At 50.2% G+C, this 20,000-nt stretch overlaps 7 protein-coding genes and 3 pseudogenes across 12 annotated transcripts in view; 9 read left to right on the top strand and 1 right to left on the bottom strand.

Annotated features, from left to right (window-relative positions):
* LOC137656889 (ATP-sensitive inward rectifier potassium channel 12-like) overlaps positions 1 to 20,000 on the bottom strand; it is a 459,802-nt gene that overhangs the window by 271,572 nt on the left and 168,230 nt on the right. The gene's annotated exons all lie outside the window — the stretch shown is intronic.
* LOC137656162 (transcriptional regulator ERG homolog) lies at positions 1,246 to 2,024 on the top strand. The gene has a single exon (XM_068390337.1). It carries the CDS (start codon positions 1,366 to 1,368, stop codon positions 1,996 to 1,998), a length of 633 nt encoding a protein of 210 aa, XP_068246438.1. The 5' UTR covers positions 1,246 to 1,365; the 3' UTR covers positions 1,999 to 2,024.
* On the top strand, positions 2,674 to 4,309 carry LOC137655982 (DNA-binding protein D-ETS-6-like; annotated as a pseudogene).
* On the top strand, positions 5,325 to 6,380 carry LOC137655981 (transcriptional regulator ERG homolog). Its single transcript, XM_068390181.1, has 2 exons — positions 5,325 to 5,340; positions 5,576 to 6,380. Exons 1-2 carry the CDS (start codon positions 5,325 to 5,327, stop codon positions 6,328 to 6,330), a joined length of 771 nt encoding a protein of 256 aa, XP_068246282.1. The 3' UTR covers positions 6,331 to 6,380.
* Positions 7,742 to 9,132, top strand: LOC137655980 (retroviral integration site protein Fli-1 homolog; annotated as a pseudogene).
* On the top strand, positions 9,291 to 10,529 carry LOC137655979 (transcriptional regulator ERG homolog; annotated as a pseudogene).
* LOC137656161 (transcriptional regulator ERG homolog) lies at positions 11,792 to 12,634 on the top strand. The gene has a single exon (XM_068390336.1). It carries the CDS (start codon positions 11,836 to 11,838, stop codon positions 12,466 to 12,468), a length of 633 nt encoding a protein of 210 aa, XP_068246437.1. The 5' UTR covers positions 11,792 to 11,835; the 3' UTR covers positions 12,469 to 12,634.
* Positions 12,969 to 14,724, top strand: LOC137655978 (DNA-binding protein D-ETS-6-like). Its single transcript, XM_068390179.1, has 2 exons — positions 12,969 to 13,455; positions 13,888 to 14,724. The coding sequence occupies exons 1-2, from the start codon at positions 12,969 to 12,971 to the stop codon at positions 14,640 to 14,642; spliced, it is 1,242 nt and encodes a 413-aa protein (XP_068246280.1). The 3' UTR covers positions 14,643 to 14,724.
* On the top strand, positions 15,143 to 16,986 carry LOC137655977 (DNA-binding protein D-ETS-6-like). The gene is made up of 2 exons (XM_068390178.1): positions 15,143 to 15,629; positions 16,062 to 16,986. Exons 1-2 carry the CDS (start codon positions 15,143 to 15,145, stop codon positions 16,814 to 16,816), a joined length of 1,242 nt encoding a protein of 413 aa, XP_068246279.1. The 3' UTR covers positions 16,817 to 16,986.
* On the top strand, positions 18,228 to 19,189 carry LOC137656160 (transcriptional regulator ERG homolog; the record flags this gene model as incomplete). Its single annotated transcript, XM_068390335.1, has 1 exon — positions 18,228 to 19,189. A coding segment is annotated over one exon (765 nt), but the record flags the coding sequence as incomplete, so codon positions are not given.

Below are 20,000 nucleotides of genomic sequence, written 5' to 3'. Positions count from 1 at the left end.
TGCTGCTGACATTTCCACCCCCCAACCACAGGAAATTATGACGTGCATGCTCGTTCTGCTATTCTCAGGGAAGGAGATAAAGTCCTCATCAGGAATGTGGCCTTCACAGGGACCCACAAATTAGCGGATCGTTGGCAACCAGATGTCTACGTTGTCATCAGTCATCCCAACTCCGAAGTTCCCGTCTATGTTGTCCAGCCTGTAGACAAGAAGGGACCAAAGAAGACTCTACATCGGAACTTGCTGCTTCCCTTGAGCAGCGCGATAGAGTACCGGACAGATGACGACGTCTCAGTAGAGCGCAAAATAACGGATCATTCATCTATGACCAGTGTAGATACTCCTGTAGCCAATATCACTGACTCAGCAGATGATTCTGATGATTCAGAGTCTGGCATACGGGTTCACCCTCGCCTCCGACCCGAGCCCATCCCTACTCCAAGAAAGCGTCCCATTCCAATGCCTCGAAGTAGTCCACCTCAACCAGCAGAGCCAGTTATGGAGCCCCCAGTTCCTGTTCCCGACGTCGTGCCAGATATTCGGTCTGTTCTGGAAGAGAGTGAGGAAGAAATTCAGGTATTTGAAGAACCAGTTGTGCCAGCTGCTGATCCAGAGAGTTCACAGGCTTCTTCCCAAGAGGAGCCCGAGAAAGCTGCTGCTCTAGGTTCTGAAGAACCTATTCCTCCCCCTCGTCGGTCAACTCGACAGCGCCGGGCTCCACGGTGGTTGCATCCCGAGGCATATGAGATGTCTCATTCTGTGTATCCTTCAAGAGTTGCCAACAGGGTCAACATGCTGAGCAAGCTCGTCTGTGCTATTTTGGAGGAGCCCTAGTCTGATTAAACACTATTATGAACTCTGATTTGTACAGCTAATTTTAATATGTTACCAATTACTTAACCATGTGTCCATGTATTTAGGTACATACTCCTTTACAAATGTCGGGACGACATTTTCTCGGAAGGGGGGAGTATGTCACAGGAACAAATATAATGTGTTTGTGTTCATGTATGTATCTTCTTCGTCTTATTTAGCTTGTTAAGTGTTTTAAGAAGTCAATGGCAGTAAACCTCATTAAATCTCAGTTGGTGGGAAATGCTAAGTAACGATAGTTAGAAAATTGTTTGTGGTGTATACGCTGCTTCGAGTGTGCAGCATATTGTATTGTTTAGTTTTTGTTAGTTTGTTTATGAGGAGAAATGGCTGAGATCTGTCGCATCATTTCACAAGTGACTTCTGCAAGATCCTCGTGTATGGACACCACAGGACATCAAATCTTGGATCGCATGGTCCAAAAAAGAATTTGATTTACCCCCTGCACTCAGCGCCAGTCTCCTTCCAACTTCAGGATGCGAACTGTGCAGCATGACCAGGCGCGGTATCCAGAAGAAGGTCGGCAACAAGACAGGTCACATCTTGGCCCAGCATCTCGACTACATGCTGGGATGCCACGGCATGAGCCTTCCCAAGGACGAGTTCGAGGACACGTACGACATCAACGACAGGCAGGACGACCAGATCGAGGGCGACCCCTACGAGATCTTGGGGCCCCTCTGTCGCAAACTCGCCACACAGGGATCGGGACAGATTCAGCTGTGGCAGTTCCTGCTGGAGCTGCTGTCGGAGTCTTCCAACGCATCGGTCATCACTTGGGAGGGCACCGCCGGTGAATTCAAGATCCTTGAACCCGATGAGGTTGCCAGGCGGTGGGGGGACAGGAAGTCCAAACCCAATATGAACTACGACAAGTTGTCCCGCGCCCTTCGCTACTACTACGACAGGAACTTGATGACGAAGGTGCATGGGAAACGCTACGCCTACAGGTTCGACTTCAGGGCACTGGAACAGCTTCAGCAGACTCAACAGTGCGATTCCCAGTCGCGCCCACAGCCTGACCTGGCCCTTCTCAGCGCCGCCCTTAGCTCAGCATCCGTCTCCTCTCCTTCCCCATACTGGACGACGCCCGAATCTGCGACGCCATCGCCTCGTCCGTGGTAGACAGAAGATATTTCTTCTCTTTCCTAGAGGAAACAATCTACTTTTGAGCTACCAAATGATTAAAAATGGAGTATGAATCTCAGGGGACATGGGTACTCGCGGCCCTGTTTAGACGGACTCCGGCATGGACCTCGACGGGAGATGGCACCTCCGATTTATTCGACTCCTCGGAAGAGGATGCTGCTGACATTTCCACCCCCCAACCACAGGAAATTATGACCTGCATGCTCGTTCTGCTATTCTCAGGGAAGGAGATAAAGTCCTCATCAGGAATGTGGCCTTCACAGGGACCCACAAATTAGCGGATCGTTGGCAACCAGATGTCTACGTTGTCATCAGTCATCCCAACTCCGAAGTTCCCGTCTATGTTGTCCAGCCTGTAGACAAGAAGGGACCAAAGAAGACTCTACATCGGAACTTGCTGCTTCCCTTGAGCAGCGCGATAGAGTACCGGACAGATGACGTCGTCTCAGTAGAGCGCAAAATAACGGATCATTCATCTATGACCAGTGTAGATACTCCTGTAGCCAATATCACTGACTCAGCAGATGATTCTGATGATTCAGAGTCTGGCATACGGGTTCACCCTCGCCTCCGACCCGAGCCCATCCCTACTCCAAGAAAGCGTCCCATTCCAATGCCTCGAAGTAGTCCACCTCAACCAGCAGAGCAGTTATGGAGCCCCCAGTTCCTGTTCCTGACGTCGTGCCAGATATTCGGTCTGCTCTGGAAGAGAGTGAGGAAGAAATTCAGGTATTTGAAGAACCAGTTGTGCCAGCTGCTGATCCAGAGAGTTCAGAGGCTTCTTCCCAAGAGGAGCCCGAGAAAGCTGCTGCTCTAGGTTCTGAAGAACCTATTCCTCCCCCTCGTCGGTCAACTCGACAGCGCCGGGCTCCACGGTGGTTGCATCCCGAGGCATATGAGATGTCTCATTCTGTGTATCCTTCAAGAGTTGACAACAGGGTCAACATGCTGAGCAAGCTCGTCTGTGCTATTTTGGAGGAGCCCTAGTCTGATTAAACACTATTATGAACTCTGATTTGTACAGCTAATTTTAATATGTTACCAATTACTTAACCATGTGTCCATGTATTTAGGTACATACTCCTTTACAAATGTCGGGACGACATTTTCTCGGAAGGGGGGAGTATGTCACAGGAACAAATATAATGTGTTTGTGTTCATGCATGTATCTTCTTCGTCTTATTTAGCTTGTTAAGTGTTTTAAGAAGTCAATGGCAGTAAACCTCATTAAATCTCAGTTGGTGGGAAATGCTAAGTAACGATAGTTAGAAAATTGTTTGTGGTGTATACGCTGCTTCGAGTGTGCAGCATATTGTATTGTTTAGTTTTTGTTAGTTTGTTGGTGAGGAGAAATGGCTGAGATCTGTCGCATCATTTCACAAGTGACTTCTGCAAGATCCTCGTGTATGGACACCACAGGACATCAAATCTTGGATCGCATGGTCCAAAAAAGAATTTGATTTACCCCCTGCACTCAGCGCCAGTCTCCTTCCAACTTCAGGATGCGAACTGTGCAGCATGACCAGGCGCGGTATCCAGAAGAAGGTCGGCAACAAGACAGGTCACATCTTGGCCCAGCATCTCGACTACATGCTGGGATGCCATGGCATGAGCCTTCCCAAGGACGAGTTCGAGGACACGTACGACATCAACGACAGGCAGGACGACCAGATCGAGGGCGACCCCTCTGTCGCAAACTCGCCACACAGGGATCGGGACAGATTCAGCTGTGGCAGTTCCTGCTGGAGCTGCTGTCGGAGTCTTCCAACGCATCGGTCATCACTTGGGAGGGCACCGCCGGTGAATTCAAGATCCTTGAACCCGATGAGGTTGCCAGGCGGTGGGGGGACAGGAAGTCCAAACCCAATATGAACTACGACAATTTGTCCCGCGCCCTTCGCTACTACTACGACAGGAACTTGATGACGAAGGTGCATGGGAAACGCTACGCCTACAGGTTCGACTTCAGGGCACTGGAACAGCTTCAGCAGACTCAACAGTGCGATTCCCAGTCGCGCCCACAGCCTGACCTGGCCCTTCTCAGCGCCGCCCTTAGCTCAGCATCCGTCTCCTCTCCTTCCCCATACTGGACGACGCCCGAATCTGCGACGCCATCGCCTCGTCCGTGGTAGACAGAAGATATTTCTTCTCTTTCCTAGAGGAAACAATATACTTTTGAGCTACCAAATGATTAAAAATGGAGTATGAATCTCAGGGGACATGGGTACTCGCGGCCCTGTTTAGACGGACTCCGGCATGGACCTCGACGGGAGATGGCATCTCCGATTTATTTGACTTCTCGGAAGAGGATGCTGCTGACATTTCCACCCCACAACCACAGGAAATTATGACTTGCATGCTCGTTCTGCTATTCTCAGGGAAGGAGATAAAGTCCTCATCAGGAATGTGGCCTTCACAGGGACCCACAAATTAGCGGATCGTTGGCAACCAGATGTCTACGTTGTCATCAGTCATCCCAACTCCGAAGTTCCCGTCTATGTTGTCCAGCCTGTAGACAAGAAGGGACCAAAGAAGACTCTACATCGGAACTTGCTGCTTCCCTTGAGCAGCGCGATAGAGTACCGGACAGATGACGACGTCTCAGTAGAGCGCAAAATAACGGATCATTCATCTATGACCAGTGTAGATACTCCTGTAGCCAATATCACTGACTCAGCAGATGATTCTGATGATTCAGAGTCTGGCATACGGGTTCACCCTCGCCTCCGACCCGAGCCCATCCCTACTCCAAGAAAGCGTCCCATTCCAATGCCTCGAAGTAGTCCACCTCAACCAGCAGAGCCAGTTATGGAGCCCCCAGTTCCTGTTCCTGACGTCGTGCCAGATATTCGGTCTGCTCTGGAAGAGAGTGAGGAAGAAATTCAGGTATTTGAAGAACCAGTTGTGCCAGCTGCTGATCCAGAGAGTTCAGAGGCTTCTTCCCAAGAGGAGCCCGAGAAAGCTGCTGCTCTAGGTTCTGAAGAACCTATTCCTCCCCCTCGTCGGTCAACTCGACAGCGCCGGGCTCCACGGTGGTTGCATCCCGAGGCATATGAGATGTCTCATTCTGTGTATCCTTCAAGAGTTACCAACAGGGTCAACATGCTGAGCAAGCTCGTCTGTGCTATTTTGGAGGAGCCCTAGTCTGATTAAACACTATTATGAACTCTGATTTGTACAGCTAATTTTAATATGTTACCAATTACTTAACCATGTGTCCATGTATTTAGGTACATACTCCTTTACAAATGTCGGGACGACATTTTCTCGGAAGGGGGGAGTATGTCACAGGAACAAATATAATGTGTTTGTGTTCATGTATGTATCTTCTTCGTCTTATTTAGCTTGTTAAGTGTTTTAAGAAGTCAATGGCAGTAAACCTCATTAAATCTCAGTTGGTGGGAAATGCTAAGTAACGATAGTTAGAAAATTGTTTGTGGTGTATACGCAGCTTCGAATGTGCAGCATATTGTATTGTTTAGTTTTTGTTAGTTTGTTGGTGAGGAGAAATGGCTGAGATCTGTCGCATCATTTCACAAGTGACTTCTGCAAGATCCTCGTGTATGGACACCACAGGACATCAAATCTTGGATCGCATGGTCCAAAAAAGAATTTGATTTACCCCCTGCACTCAGCGCCAGTCTCCTTCCAACTTCAGGATGCGAACTGTGCAGCATGACCAGGCGCGGTATCCAGAAGAAGGTCGGCAACAAGACAGGTCACATCTTGGCCCAGCATCTCGACTACATGCTGGGATGCCACGGCATGAGCCTTCCCAAGGACGAGTTCGAGGACACGTACGACATCAACGACAGGCAGGACGACCAGATCGAGGGCGACCCCTACGAGATCTTGGGGCCCCTCTGTCGCAAACTCGCCACACAGGGATCGGGACAGATTCAGCTGTGGCAGTTCCTGCTGGAGCTGCTGTCGGAGTCTTCCAACGCATCGGTCATCACTTGGGAGGGCACCGCCGGTGAATTCAAGATCCTTGAACCCGATGAGGTTGCCAGGCGGTGGGGGGACAGGAAGTCCAAACCCAATATGAACTACGACAAGTTGTCCCGCGCCCTTCGCTGCTACTACGACAGGAACTTGATGACGAAGGTGCATGGGAAACGCTACGCCTACAGGTTCGACTTCAGGGCACTGGAACAGCTTCAGCAGACTCAACAGTGCGATTCCCAGTCGCGCCCACAGCCTGACCTGGCCCTTCTCAGCGCCGCCCTTAGCTCAGCATCCGTCTCCTCTCCTTCCCCATACTGGACGACGCCCGAATCTGCGACGCCATCGCCTCGTCCGTGGTAGACAGAAGATATTTCTTCTCTTTCCTAGAGGAAACAATCTACTTTTGAGCTACCAAATGATTAAAAATGGAGTATGAATCTCAGGGGACATGGGTACTCGCGGCCCTGTTTAGACGGACTCCGGCATGGACCTCGACGGGAGATGGCATCTCCGATTTATTCGACTCCTCGGAAGAGGATGCTGCTGACATTTCCACCCCCCAACCACAGGAAATTATGACCTGCATGCTCGTTCTGCTATTCTCAGGGAAGGAGATAAAGTCCTCATCAGGAATGTGGCCTTCACAGGGACCCACAAATTAGCGGATCGTTGGCAACCAGATGTCTACGTTGTCATCAGTCATCCCAACTCCGAAGTTCCCGTCTATGTTGTCCAGCCTGTAGACAAGAAGGGACCAAAGAAGACTCTACATCGGAACTTGCTGCTTCCCTTGAGCAGCGCGATAGAGTACCGGATAGATGACGACGTCTCAGTAGAGCGCAAAATAACGGATCATTCATCTATGACCAGTGTAGATACTCCTGTAGCCAATATCACTGACTCAGCAGATGATTCTGATGATTCAGAGTCTGGCATACGGGTTCACCCTCGCCTCCGACCCGAGCCCATCCCTACTCCAAGAAAGCGTCCCATTCCAATGCCTCGAAGTAGTCCACCTCAACCAGCAGAGCCAGTTATGGAGCCCCCAGTTCCTGTTCCTGACGTCGTGCCAGATATTCGGTCTGCTCTGGAAGAGAGTGAGGAAGAAATTCAGGTATTTGAAGAACCAGTTGTGCCAGCTGCTGATCCAGAGAGTTCACAGGCTTCTTCCCAAGAGGAGCCCGAGAAAGCTGCTGCTCTAGGTTCTGAAGAACCTATTCCTCCCCCTCGTCGGTCAACTCGACAGCGCCGGGCTCCACGGTGGTTGCATCCCGAGGCATATGAGATGTCTCATTCTGTGTATCCTTCAAGAGTTGCCAACAGGGTCAACATGCTGAGCAAGCTCGTCTGTGCTATTTTGGAGGAGCCCTAGTCTGATTAAACACTATTATGAACTCTGATTTGTACAGCTAATTTTAATATGTTACCAATTACTTAACCATGTGTCCATGTATTTAGGTACATACTCCTTTACAAATGTCGGGACGACATTTTCCCGGAAGGGGGGAGTATGTCACAGGAACAAATATAATGTGTTTGTGTTCATGTATGTATCTTCTTCGTCTTATTTAGCTTGTTAAGTGTTTTAAGAAGTCAATGGCAGTAAACCTCATTAAATCTCAGTTGGTGGGAAATGCTAAGTAACGATAGTTAGAAAATTGTTTGTGGTGTATACGCGGCTTCGAGTGTGCAGCATATTGTATTGTTTAGTTTTTGTTAGTTTGTTGGTGAGGAGAAATGGCTGAGATCTGTCGCATCATTTCACAAGTGACTTCTGCAAGATCCTCGTGTATGGACACCACAGGACATCAAATCTTGGATCGCATGGTCCAAAAAAGAATTTGATTTACCCCCTGCACTCAGCGCCAGTCTCCTTCCAACTTCAGGATGCGAACTGTGCAGCATGACCAGGCGCGGTATCCAGAAGAAGGTCGGCAACAAGACAGGTCACATCTTGGCCCAGCATCTCGACTACATGCTGGGATGCCACGACATGAGCCTTCCCAAGGACGAGTTCGAGGACACGTACGACATCAACGACAGGCAGGACGACCAGATCGAGGGCGACCCCTACGAGATCTTGGGGCCCCTCTGTCGCAAACTCGCCACACAGGGATCGGGACAGATTCAGCTGTGGCAGTTCCTGCTGGAGCTGCTGTCGGAGTCTTCCAACGCATCGGTCATCACTTGGGAGGGCACCGCCGGTGAATTCAAGATCCTTGAACCCGATGAGGTTGCCAGGCGGTGGGGGGACAGAAGTCCAAACCCAATATGAACTACGACAAGTTGTCCCGCGCCCTTCGCTACTACTACGACAGGAACTTGATGACGAAGGTGCATGGGAAACGCTACGCCTACAGGTTCGACTTCAGGGCACTGGAACAGCTTCAGCAGACTCAACAGTGCGATTCCCAGTCGCGCCCACAGCCTGACCTGGCCCTTCTCAGCGCCGCCCTTAGCTCAGCATCCGTCTCCTCTCCTTCCCCATACTGGACGACGCCCGAATCTGCGACGCCATCGCCTCGTCCTGTAGACAAGAAGGGACCAAAGAAGACTCTACATCGGAACTTGCTGCTTCCCTTGAGCAGCGCGATAGAGTACCGGACAGATGACGACGTCTCAGTAGAGCGCAAAATAACGGATCATTCATCTATGACCAGTGTAGATACTCCTGTAGCCAATATCACTGACTCAGCAGATGATTCTGATGATTCAGAGTCTGGCATACGGGTTCACCCTCGCCTCCGACCCGAGCCCATCCCTACTCCAAGAAAGCGTCCCATTCCAATGCCTCGAAGTAGTCCACCTCAACCAGCAGAGCCAGTTATGGAGCCCCCAGTTCCTGTTCCTGACGTCGTGCCAGATATTCGGTCTGCTCTGGAAGAGAGTGAGGAAGAAATTCAGGTATTTGAAGAACCAGTTGTGCCAGCTGCTGATCCAGAGAGTTCAGAGGCTTCTTCCCAAGAGGAGCCCGAGAAAGCTGCTGCTCTAGGTTCTGAAGAACCTATTCCTCCCCCTCGTCGGTCAACTCGACAGCGCCGGGCTCCACGGTGGTTGCATCCCGAGGCATATGAGATGTCTCATTCTGTGTATCCTTCAAGAGTTGCCAACAGGGTCAACATGCTGAGCAAGCTCGTCTGTGCTATTTTGGAGGAGCCCTAGTCTGATTAAACACTATTATGAACTCTGATTTGTACAGCTAATTTTAATATGTTACCAATTACTTAACCATGTGTCCATGTATTTAGGTACATACTCCTTTACAAATGTCGGGACGACATTTTCTCGGAAGGGGGGAGTATGTCACAGGAACAAATATAATGTGTTTGTGTTCATGTATGTATCTTCGTCTTATTTAGCTTGTTAAGTGTTTTAAGAAGTCAATGGCAGTAAACCTCATTAAATCTCAGTTGGTGGGAAATGCTAAGTAACGATAGTTAGAAAATTGTTTGTGGTGTATACGCAGCTTCGAGTGTGCAGCATATTGTATTGTTTAGTTTTTGTTAGTTTGTTGGTGAGGAGAAATGGCTGAGATCTGTCGCATCATTTCACAAGTGACTTCTGCAAGATCCTCGTGTATGGACACCACAGGACATCAAATCTTGGATCGCATGGTCCAAAAAAGAATTTGATTTACCCCCTGCACTCAGCGCCAGTCTCCTTCCAACTTCAGGATGCGAACTGTGCAGCATGACCAGGCGCGGTATCCAGAAGAAGGTCGGCAACAAGACAGGTCACATCTTGGCCCAGCATCTCGACTACATGCTGGGATGCCACGGCATGAGCCTTCCCAAGGACGAGTTCGAGGACACGTACGACATCAACGACAGGCAGGACGACCAGATCGAGGGCGACCCCTACGAGATCTTGGGGCCCCTCTGTCGCAAACTCGCCACACAGGGATCGGGACAGATTCAGCTGTGGCAGTTCCTGCTGGAGCTGCTGTCGGAGTCTTCCAACGCATCGGTCATCACTTGGGAGGGCACCGCCGGTGAATTCAAGATCCTTGAACCCGATGAGTTTGCCAGGCGGTGAGGGGACAGAAGTCCAAACCCAATATGAACTACGACAAGTTGTCCCGCGCCCTTCGCTACTACTACGACAGGAACTTGATGACGAAGGTGCATGGGAAACGCTACGCCTACAGGTTCGACTTCAGGGCACTGGAACAGCTTCAGCAGACTCAACAGTGCGATTCCCAGTCGCGCCCACAGCCTGACCTGGCCCTTCTCAGCGCCGCCCTTAGCTCAGCATCCGTCTCCTCTCCTTCCCCATACTGGACGACGCCCGAATCTGCGACGCCATCGCCTCGTCCGTGGTAGACAGAAGATATTTCTTCTCTTTCCTAGAGGAAACAATATACTTTTGAGCTACCAAATGATTAAAAATGGAGTATGAATCTCAGGGGACATGGGTACTCGCGGCCCTGTTTAGACGGACTCCGGCATGGACCTCGACGGGAGATGGCATCTCCGATTTATTTGACTCCTCGGAAGAGGATGCTGCTGACATTTCCACCCCCCAACCACAGGAAATTATGACTTGCATGCTCGTTCTGCTATTCTCAGGGAAGGAGATAAAGTCCTCATCAGGAATGTGGCCTTCACAGGGACCCACAAATTAGCGGATCGTTGGCAACCAGATGTCTACGTTGTCATCAGTCATCCCAACTCCGAAGTTCCCGTCTATGTTGTCCAGCCTGTAGACAAGAAGGGACCAAAGAAGACTCTACATCGGAACTTGCTGCTTCCCTTGAGCAGCGCGATAGAGTACCGGACAGATGACGACGTCTCAGTAGAGCGCAAAATAACGGATCATTCATCTATGACCAGTGTAGATACTCCTGTAGCCAATATCACTGACTCAGCAGATGATTCTGATGATTCAGAGTCTGGCATACGGGTTCACCCTCGCCTCCGACCCGAGCCCATCCCTACTCCAAGAAAGCGTCCCATTCCAATGCCTCGAAGTAGTCCACCTCAACCAGCAGAGCCAGTTATGGAGCCCCCAGTTCCTGTTCCTGACGTCGTGCCAGATATTCGGTCTGCTCTGGAAGAGAGTGAGGAAGAAATTCAGGTATTTGAAGAACCAGTTGTGCCAGCTGCTGATCCAGAGAGTTCAGAGGCTTCTTCCCAAGAGGAGCCCGAGAAAGCTGCTGCTCTAGGTTCTGAAGAACCTATTCCTCCCCCTCGTCGGTCAACTCGACAGCGCCGGGCTCCACGGTGGTTGCATCCCGAGGCATATGAGATGTCTCATTCTGTGTATCCTTCAAGAGTTACCAACAGGGTCAACATGCTGAGCAAGCTCGTCTGTGCTATTTTGGAGGAGCCCTAGTCTGATTAAACACTATTATGAATTCTGATTTGTACAGCTAATTTTAATATGTTACCAATTACTTAACCATGTGTCCATGTATTTAGGTACATACTCCTTTACAAATGTCGGGACGACATTTTCTCGGAAGGGGGGAGTATGTCACAGGAACAAATATAATGTGTTTGTGTTCATGTATGTATCTTCTTCGTCTTATTTAGCTTGTTAAGTGTTTTAAGAAGTCAATGGCAGTAAACCTCATTAAATCTCAGTTGGTGGGAAATGCTAAGTAACGATAGTTATAAAATTGTTTGTGGTGTATACGCAGCTTCGAGTGTGCAGCATATTGTATTGTTTAGTTTTTGTTAGTTTGTTGGTGAGGAGAAATGGCTGAGATCTGTCGCATCATTTCACAAGTGACTTCTGCAAGATCCTCGTGTATGGACACCACAGGACATCAAATCTTGGATCGCATGGTCCAAAAAAGAATTTGATTCACCCCCTGCACTCAGCGCCAGTCTCCTTCCAACTTCAGGATGCGAACTGTGCAGCATGACCAGGCGCGGTATCCAGAAGAAGGTCGGCAACAAGACAGGTCACATCTTGGCCCAGCATCTCGACTACATGCTGGGATGCCACGGCATGAGCCTTCCCAAGGACGAGTTCGAGGACACGTACGACATCAACGACAGGCAGGACGACCAGATCGAGGGCGACCCCTACGAGATCTTGGGGCCCCTCTGTCGCAAACTCGCCACACAGGGATCGGGACAGATTCAGCTGTGGCAGTTCCTGCTGGAGCTGCTGTCGGAGTCTTCCAACGCATCGGTCATCACTTGGGAGGGCACCGCCGGTGAATTCAAGATCCTTGAACCCGATGAGGTTGCCAGGCGGTGGGGGGACAGGAAGTCCAAACCCAATATGAACTACGACAAGTTGTCCCGCGCCCTTCGCTACTACTACGACAGGAACTTGATGACGAAGGTGCATGGGAAACGCTACGCCTACAGGTTCGACTTCAGGGCACTGGAACAGCTTCAGCAGACTCAACAGTGCGATTCCCAGTCGCGCCCACAGCCTGACCTGGCCCTTCTCAGCGCCGCCCTTAGCTCAGCATCCGTCTCCTCTCCTTCCCCATACTGGACGACGCCCGAATCTGCGACGCCATCGCCTCGTCCGTGGTAGACAGAAGATATTTCTTCTCTTTCCTAGAGGAAACAATATACTTTTGAGCTACCAAATGATTAAAAATGGAGTATGAATCTCAGGGGACATGGGTACTCGCGGCCCTGTTTAGACGGACTCCGGCATGGACCTCGACGGGAGATGGCATCTCCGATTTATTCGACTCCTCGGAGGAGGATGCTGCTGACATTTCCACCCCCCAACCACAGGAAATTATGACCTGCATGCTCGTTCTGCTATTCTCAGGGAAGGAGATAAAGTCCTCATCAGGAATGTGGCCTTCACAGGGACCCACAAATTAGCGGATCGTTGGCAACCAGATGTCTACGTTGTCATCAGTCATCCCAACTCCGAAGTTCCCGTCTATGTTGTCCAGCCTGTAGACAAGAAGGGACCAAAGAAGACTACATCGGAACTTGCTGCTTCCCTTGAGCAGCGTGATAGAGTACCGGATAGATGACGACGTCTCAGTAGAGCGCAAAATAACGGATCATTCATCTATGACCAGTGTAGATACTCCTGTAGCCAATATCACTGACTCAGCAGATGATTCTGATGATTCAGAGTCTGGCATACGGGTTCACCCTCGCCTCCGACCCGAGCCCATCCCTACTCCAAGAAAGCGTCCCATTCCAATGCCTCGAAGTAGTCCACCTCAACCAGCAGAGCCAGTTATGGAGCCCCCAGTTCCTGTTCCTGACGTCGTGCCAGATATTCGGTCTGCTCTGGAAGAGAGTGAGGAAGAAATTCAGGTATTTGAAGAACCAGTTGTGCCAGCTGCTGATCCAGAGAGTTCAGAGGCTTCTTCCCAAGAGGAGCCCGAGAAAGCTGCTGCTCTAGGTTCTGAAGAACCTATTCCTCCCCCTCGTCGGTCAACTCGACAGCGCCGGGCTCCACGGTGGTTGCATCCCGAGGCATATGAGATGTCTCATTCTGTGTATCCTTCAAGAGTTGCCAACAGGGTCAACATGCTGAGCAAGCTCGTCTGTGCTATTTTGGAGGAGCCCTAGTCTGATTAAACACTATTATGAACTCTGATTTGTACAGCTAATTTTAATATGTTACCAATTACTTAACCATGTGCCCATGTATTTAGGTACATACTCCTTTACAAATGTCGGGACGACATTTTCTCGGAAGGGGGGAGTATGTCACAGGAACAAATATAATGTGTTTGTGTTCATGTATGTATCTTCTTCGTCTTATTTAGCTTGTTAAGTGTTTTAAGAAGTCAATGGCAGTAAACCTCATTAAATCTCAGTTGGTGGGAAATGCTAAGTAACGATAGTTAGAAAATTGTTTGTGGTGTATACGCTGCTTCGAGTGTGCAGCATATTGTATTGTTTAGTTTTTGTTAGTTTGTTGGTGAGGAGAAATGGCTGAGATCTATCGCATCATTTCACAAGTGACTTCTGCAAGATCCTCGTGTATGGACACCACAGGACATCAAATCTTGGATCGCATGGTCCAAAAAAGAATTTGATTTACCCCCTGCACTCAGCGCCAGTCTCCTTCCAACTTCAGGATGCGAACTGTGCAGCATGACCAGGCGCGGTATCCAGAAGAAGGTCGGCAACAAGACAGGTCACATCTTGGCCCAGCATCTCGACTATATGCTGGGATGCCACGGCATGAGCCTTCCCAAGGACGAGTTCGAGGACACGTACGACATCAACGACAGGCAGGACGACCAGATCGAGGGCGACCCCTACGAGATCTTGGGGCCCCTCTGTCGCAAACTCGCCACACAGGGATCGGGACAGATTCAGCTGTGGCAGTTCCTGCTGGAGCTGCTGTCGGAGTCTTCCAACGCATCGGTCATCACTTGGGAGGGCACCGCCGGTGAATTCAAGATCCTTGAACCCGATGAGGTTGCCAGGCGGTGGGGGGACAGGAAGTCCAAACCCAATATGAACTACGACAAGTTGTCCCGCGCCCTTCGCTACTACTACGACAGGAACTTGATGACGAAGGTGCATGGGAAACGCTACGCCTACAGGTTCGACTTCAGGGCACTGGAACAGCTTCAGCAGACTCAACAGTGCGATTCCCAGTCGCGCCCACAGCCTGACCTGGCCCTTCTCAGCGCCGCCCTTAGCTCAGCATCCGTCTCCTCTCCTTCCCCATACTGGACGACGCCCGAATCTGCGACGCCATCGCCTCGTCCGTGGTAGACAGAAGATATTTCTTCTCTTTCCTAGAGGAAACAATATACTTTTGAGCTACCAAATGATTAAAAATGGAGTATGAATCTCAGGGGACATGGGTACTCACGGCCCTGTTTAGACGGACTCCGGCATGGACCTCGACGGGAGATGGCATCTCCGATTTATTTGACTCCTCGGAAGAGGATGCTGCTGACATTTCCACCCCCCAACCACAGGAAATTATGACTTGCATGCTCGTTCTGCTATTCTCAGGGAAGGAGATAAAGTCCTCATCAGGAATGTGGCCTTCACAGGGACCCACAAATTAGCGGATCGTTGGCAACCAGATGTCTACGTTGTCATCAGTCATCCCAACTCCGAAGTTCCCGTCTATGTTGTCCAGCCTGTAGACAAGAAGGGACCAAAGAAGACTACATCGGAACTTGCTGCTTCCCTTGAGCAGCGCGATAGAGTACCGGACAGATGACGACGTCTCAGTAGAGCGCAAAATAACGGATCATTCATCTATGACCAGTGTAGATACTCCTGTAGCCAATATCACTGACTCAGCAGATGATTCTGATGATTCAGAGTCTGGCATACGGGTTCACCCTCGCCTCCGACCCGAGCCCATCCCTACTCCAAGAAAGCGTCCCATTCCAATGCCTCGAAGTAGTCCACCTCAACCAGCAGAGCCAGTTATGGAGCCCCCAGTTCCTGTTCCTAACGTCGTGCCAGATATTCGGTCTGCTCTGGAAGAGAGTGAGGAAGAAATTCAGGTATTTGAAGAACCAGTTGTGCCAGCTGCTGATCCAGAGAGTTCAGAGGCTTCTTCCCAAGAGGAGCCCGAGAAAGCTGCTGCTCTAGGTTCTGAAGAACCTATTCCTCCCCCTCGTCGGTCAACTCGACAGCGCCGGGCTCCACGGTGGTTGCATCCCGAGGCATATGAGATGTCTCATTCTGTGTATCCTTCAAGAGTTACCAACAGGGTCAACATGCTGAGCAAGCTCGTCTGTGCTATTTTGGAGGAGCCCTAGTCTGATTAAACACTATTATGAACTTTGATTTGTACAGCTAATTTTAATATGTTACCAATTACTTAACCATGTGTCCATGTATTTAGGTACATACTCCTTCACAAATGTCGGGACGACATTTTCCCGGAAGGGGGGAGTATGTCACAGGAACAAATATAATGTGTTTGTGTTCATGTATGTATCTTCTTCGTCTTATTTAGCTTGTTAAGTGTTTTAAGAAGTCAATGGCAGTAAACCTCATTAAATCTCAGTTGGTGGGAAATGCTAAGTAACGATAGTTAGAAAATTGTTTGTGGTGTATACGCGGCTTCGAGTGTGCAGCATATTGTATTGTTTAGTTTTTGTTAGTTTGTTGGTGAGGAGAAATGGCTGAGATCTGTCGCATCATTTCACAAGTGACTTCTGCAAGATCCTCGTGTATGGACACCACAGGACATCAAATCTTGGATCGCATGGTCCAAAAAAGAATTTGATTTACCCCCTGCACTCAGCGCCAGTCTCCTTCCAACTTCAGGATGCGAACTGTGCAGCATGACCAGGCGCGGTATCCAGAAGAAGGTCGGCAACAAGACAGGTCACATCTTGGCCCAGCATCTCGACTACATGCTGGGATGCCACGGCATGAGCCTTCCCAAGGACGAGTTCGAGGACACGTACGACATCAACGACAGGCAGGACGACCAGATCGAGGGCGACCCCTACGAGATCTTGGGGCCCCTCTGTCGCAAACTCGCCACACAGGGATTGGGACAGATTCAGCTGTGGCAGTTCCTGCTGGAGCTGCTGTCGGAGTCTTCCAACGCATCGGTCATCACTTGGGAGGGCACCGCCGGTGAATTCAAGATCCTTGAACCCTATGAGGTTGCCAGGCGGTGGGGGGACAGGAAGTCCAAACCCAATATGAACTACGACAAGTTGTCCCGCGCCCTTCGCTACTACTACGACAGGAACTTGATGACGAAGGTGCATGGGAAACGCTACGCCTACAGGTTCGACTTCAGGGCACTGGAACAGCTTCAGCAGACTCAACAGTGCGATTCCCAGTCGCGCCCACAGCCTGACCTGGCCCTTCTCAGCGCCGCCCTTAGCTCAGCATCCGTCTCCTCTCCTTCCCCATACTGGACGACGCCCGAATCTGCGACGCCATCGCCTCGTCCGTGGTAGACAGAAGATATTTCTTCTCTTTCCTAGAGGAAACAATATACTTTTGAGCTACCAAATGATTAAAAATGGAGTATGAATCTCAGGGGACATGGGTACTCGCGGCCCTGTTTAGACGGACTCCGGCATGGACCTCGACGGGAGATGGCATCTCCGATTTATTCGACGCCTCGGAAGAGGATGCTGCTGACATTTCCACCCCCCAACCACAGGAAATTATGACCTGCATGCTCGTTCTGCTATTCTCAGGGAAGGAGATAAAGTCCTCATCAGGAATGTGGCCTTCACAGGGACCCACAAATTAGCGGATCGTTGGCAACCAGATGTCTACGTTGTCATCAGTCATCCCAACTCCGAAGTTCCCGTCTATGTTGTCCAGCCTGTAGACAAGAAGGGACCAAAGAAGACTCTACATCGGAACTTGCTGCTTCCCTTGAGCAGCGCGATAGAGTACCGGACAGATGACGTCGTCTCAGTAGAGCGCAAAATAACGGATCATTCATCTATGACCAGTGTAGATACTCCTGTAGCCAATATCACTGACTCAGCAGATGATTCTGATGATTCAGAGTCTGGCATATGGGTTCACCCTCGCCTCCGACCCGAGCCCATCCCTACTCCAAGAAAGCGTCCCATTCCAATGCCTCGAAGTAGTCCACCTCAACCAGCAGAGCCAGTTATGGAGCCCCCAGTTCCTGTTCCTGACGTCGTGCCAGATATTCGGTCTGCTCTGGAAGAGAGTGAGGAAGAAATTCAGGTATTTGAAGAACCAGTTGTGCCAGCTGCTGATCCAGAGAGTTCAGAGGCTTCTTCCCAAGAGGAGCCCGAGAAAGCTGCTGCTCTAGGTTCTGAAGAACCTATTCCTCCCCCTCGTCGGTCAACTCGACAGCGCCGGGCTCCACGGTGGTTGCATCCCGAGGCATATGAGATGTCTCATTCTGTGTATCCTTCAAGAGTTGCCAACAGGGTCAACATGCTGAGCAAGCTCGTCTGTGCTATTTTGGAAGAGCCCTAGTCTGATTAAACACTATTATGAACTCTGATTTGTACAGCTAATTTTAATATGTTACCAATTACTTAACCATGTGTCCATGTATTTAGGTACATACTCCTTTACAAATGTCGGGACGACATTTTCTCGGAAGGGGGGAGTATGTCACAGGAACAAATATAATGTGTTTGTGTTCATGTATGTATCTTCTTCGTCTTATTTAGCTTGTTAAGTGTTTTAAGAAGTCAATGGCAGTAAACCTCATTAAATCTCAGTTGGTGGGAAATGCTAAGTAACGATAGTTAGAAAATTGTTTGTGGTGTATACGCGGCTTCGAGTGTGCAGCATATTGTATTGTTTAGTTTTTGTTAGTTTGTTGGTGAGGAGAAATGGCTGAGATCTGTCGCATCATTTCACAAGTGACTTCTGCAAGATCCTCGTGTATGGACACCACAGGACATCAAATCTTGGATCGCATGGTCCAAAAAAGAATTTGATTTACCCCCTGCACTCAGCGCCAGTCTCCTTCCAACTTCAGGATGCGAACTGTGCAGCATGACCAGGCGCGGTATCCAGAAGAAGGTCGGCAACAAGACAGGTCACATCTTGGCCCAGCATCTCGACTACATGCTGGGATGCCACGGCATGAGCCTTCCCAAGGACGAGTTCGAGGACACGTACGACATCAATGACAGGCAGGACGACCAGATCGAGGGCGACCCCTACGAGATCTTGGGGCCCCTCTGTCGCAAACTCGCCACACAGGGATCGGGACAGATTCAGCTGTGGCAGTTCCTGCTGGAGCTGCTGTCGGAGTCTTCCAACGCATCGGTCATCACTTGGGAGGGCACCGCCGGTGAATTCAAGATCCTTGAACCCGATGAGGTTGCCAGGCGGTGGGGGGACAGGAAGTCCAAACCCAATATGAACTACGACAAGTTGTCCCGCGCCCTTCGCTACTACTACGACAGGAACTTGATGACGAAGGTGCATGGGAAACGCTACGCCTACAGGTTCGACTTCAGGGCACTGGAACAGCTTCAGCAGACTCAACAGTGCGATTCCCAGTCGCGCCCACAGCCTGACCTGGCCCTTCTCAGCGCCGCCCTTAGCTCAGCATCCGTCTCCTCTCCTTCCCCATACTGGACGACGCCCGAATCTGCGACGCCATCGCCTCGTCCGTGGTAGACAGAAGATATTTCTTCTCTTTCCAAGAGGAAACAATATACTTTTGAGCTACCAAATGATTAAAAATGGAGTATGAATCTCAGGGGACATGGGTACTCGCGGCCCTGTTTAGACGGACTCCGGCATGGACCTCGACGGGAGATGGCATCTCTGATTTATTCGACTCCTCGGAAGAGGATGCTGCTGACATTTCTACCCCCCAACCACAGGAAATTATGACCTGCATGCTCGTTCTGCTATTCTCAGGGAAGGAGATAAAGTCCTCATCAGGAATGTGGCCTTCACAGGGACCCACAAATTAGCGGATCGTTGGCAACCAGATGTCTACGTTGTCATCAGTCATCCCAACTCCGAAGTTCCCGTCTATGTTGTCCAGCCTGTAGACAAGAAGGGACCAAAGAAGACTACATCGGAACTTGCTGCTTCCCTTGAGCAGCGCGATAGAGTACCGGACAGATGACGACGTCTCAGTAGAGCGCAAAATAACGGATCATTCATCTATGACCAGTGTAGATACTCCTGTAGCCAATATCACTGACTCAGCAGATGATTCTGATGATTCAGAGTCTGGCATACGGGTTCACCCTCGCCTCCGACCCGAGCCCATCCCTACTCCAAGAAAGCGTCCCATTCCAATGCCTCGAAGTAGTCCACCTCAACCAGCAGAGCCAGTTATGGAGCCCCCAGTTCCTGTTCCTGACGTCGTGCCAGATATTCGGTCTGCTCTGGAAGAGAGTGAGGAAGAAATTCAGGTATTTGAAGAACCAGTTGTGCCAGCTGCTGATCCAGAGAGTTCAGAGGCTTCTTCCCAAGAGGAGCCCGAGAAAGCTGCTGCTCTAGGTTCTGAAGAACCTATTCCTCCCCCTCGTCGGTCAACTCGACAGCGCCGGGCTCCACGGTGGTTGCATCCCGAGGCATATGAGATGTCTCATTCTGTGTATCCTTCAAGAGTTGCCAACAGGGTCAACATGCTGAGCAAGCTCGTCTGTGCTATTTTGGAGGAGCCCT

The sequence above is a fragment of the Palaemon carinicauda genome, chromosome 17 (genome assembly GCF_036898095.1).
Source record: "Palaemon carinicauda isolate YSFRI2023 chromosome 17, ASM3689809v2, whole genome shotgun sequence".
NCBI lineage: Eukaryota > Metazoa > Arthropoda > Malacostraca > Decapoda > Palaemonidae > Palaemon > Palaemon carinicauda.
This window is presented reverse-complemented; position numbering and strand designations above follow the sequence as displayed.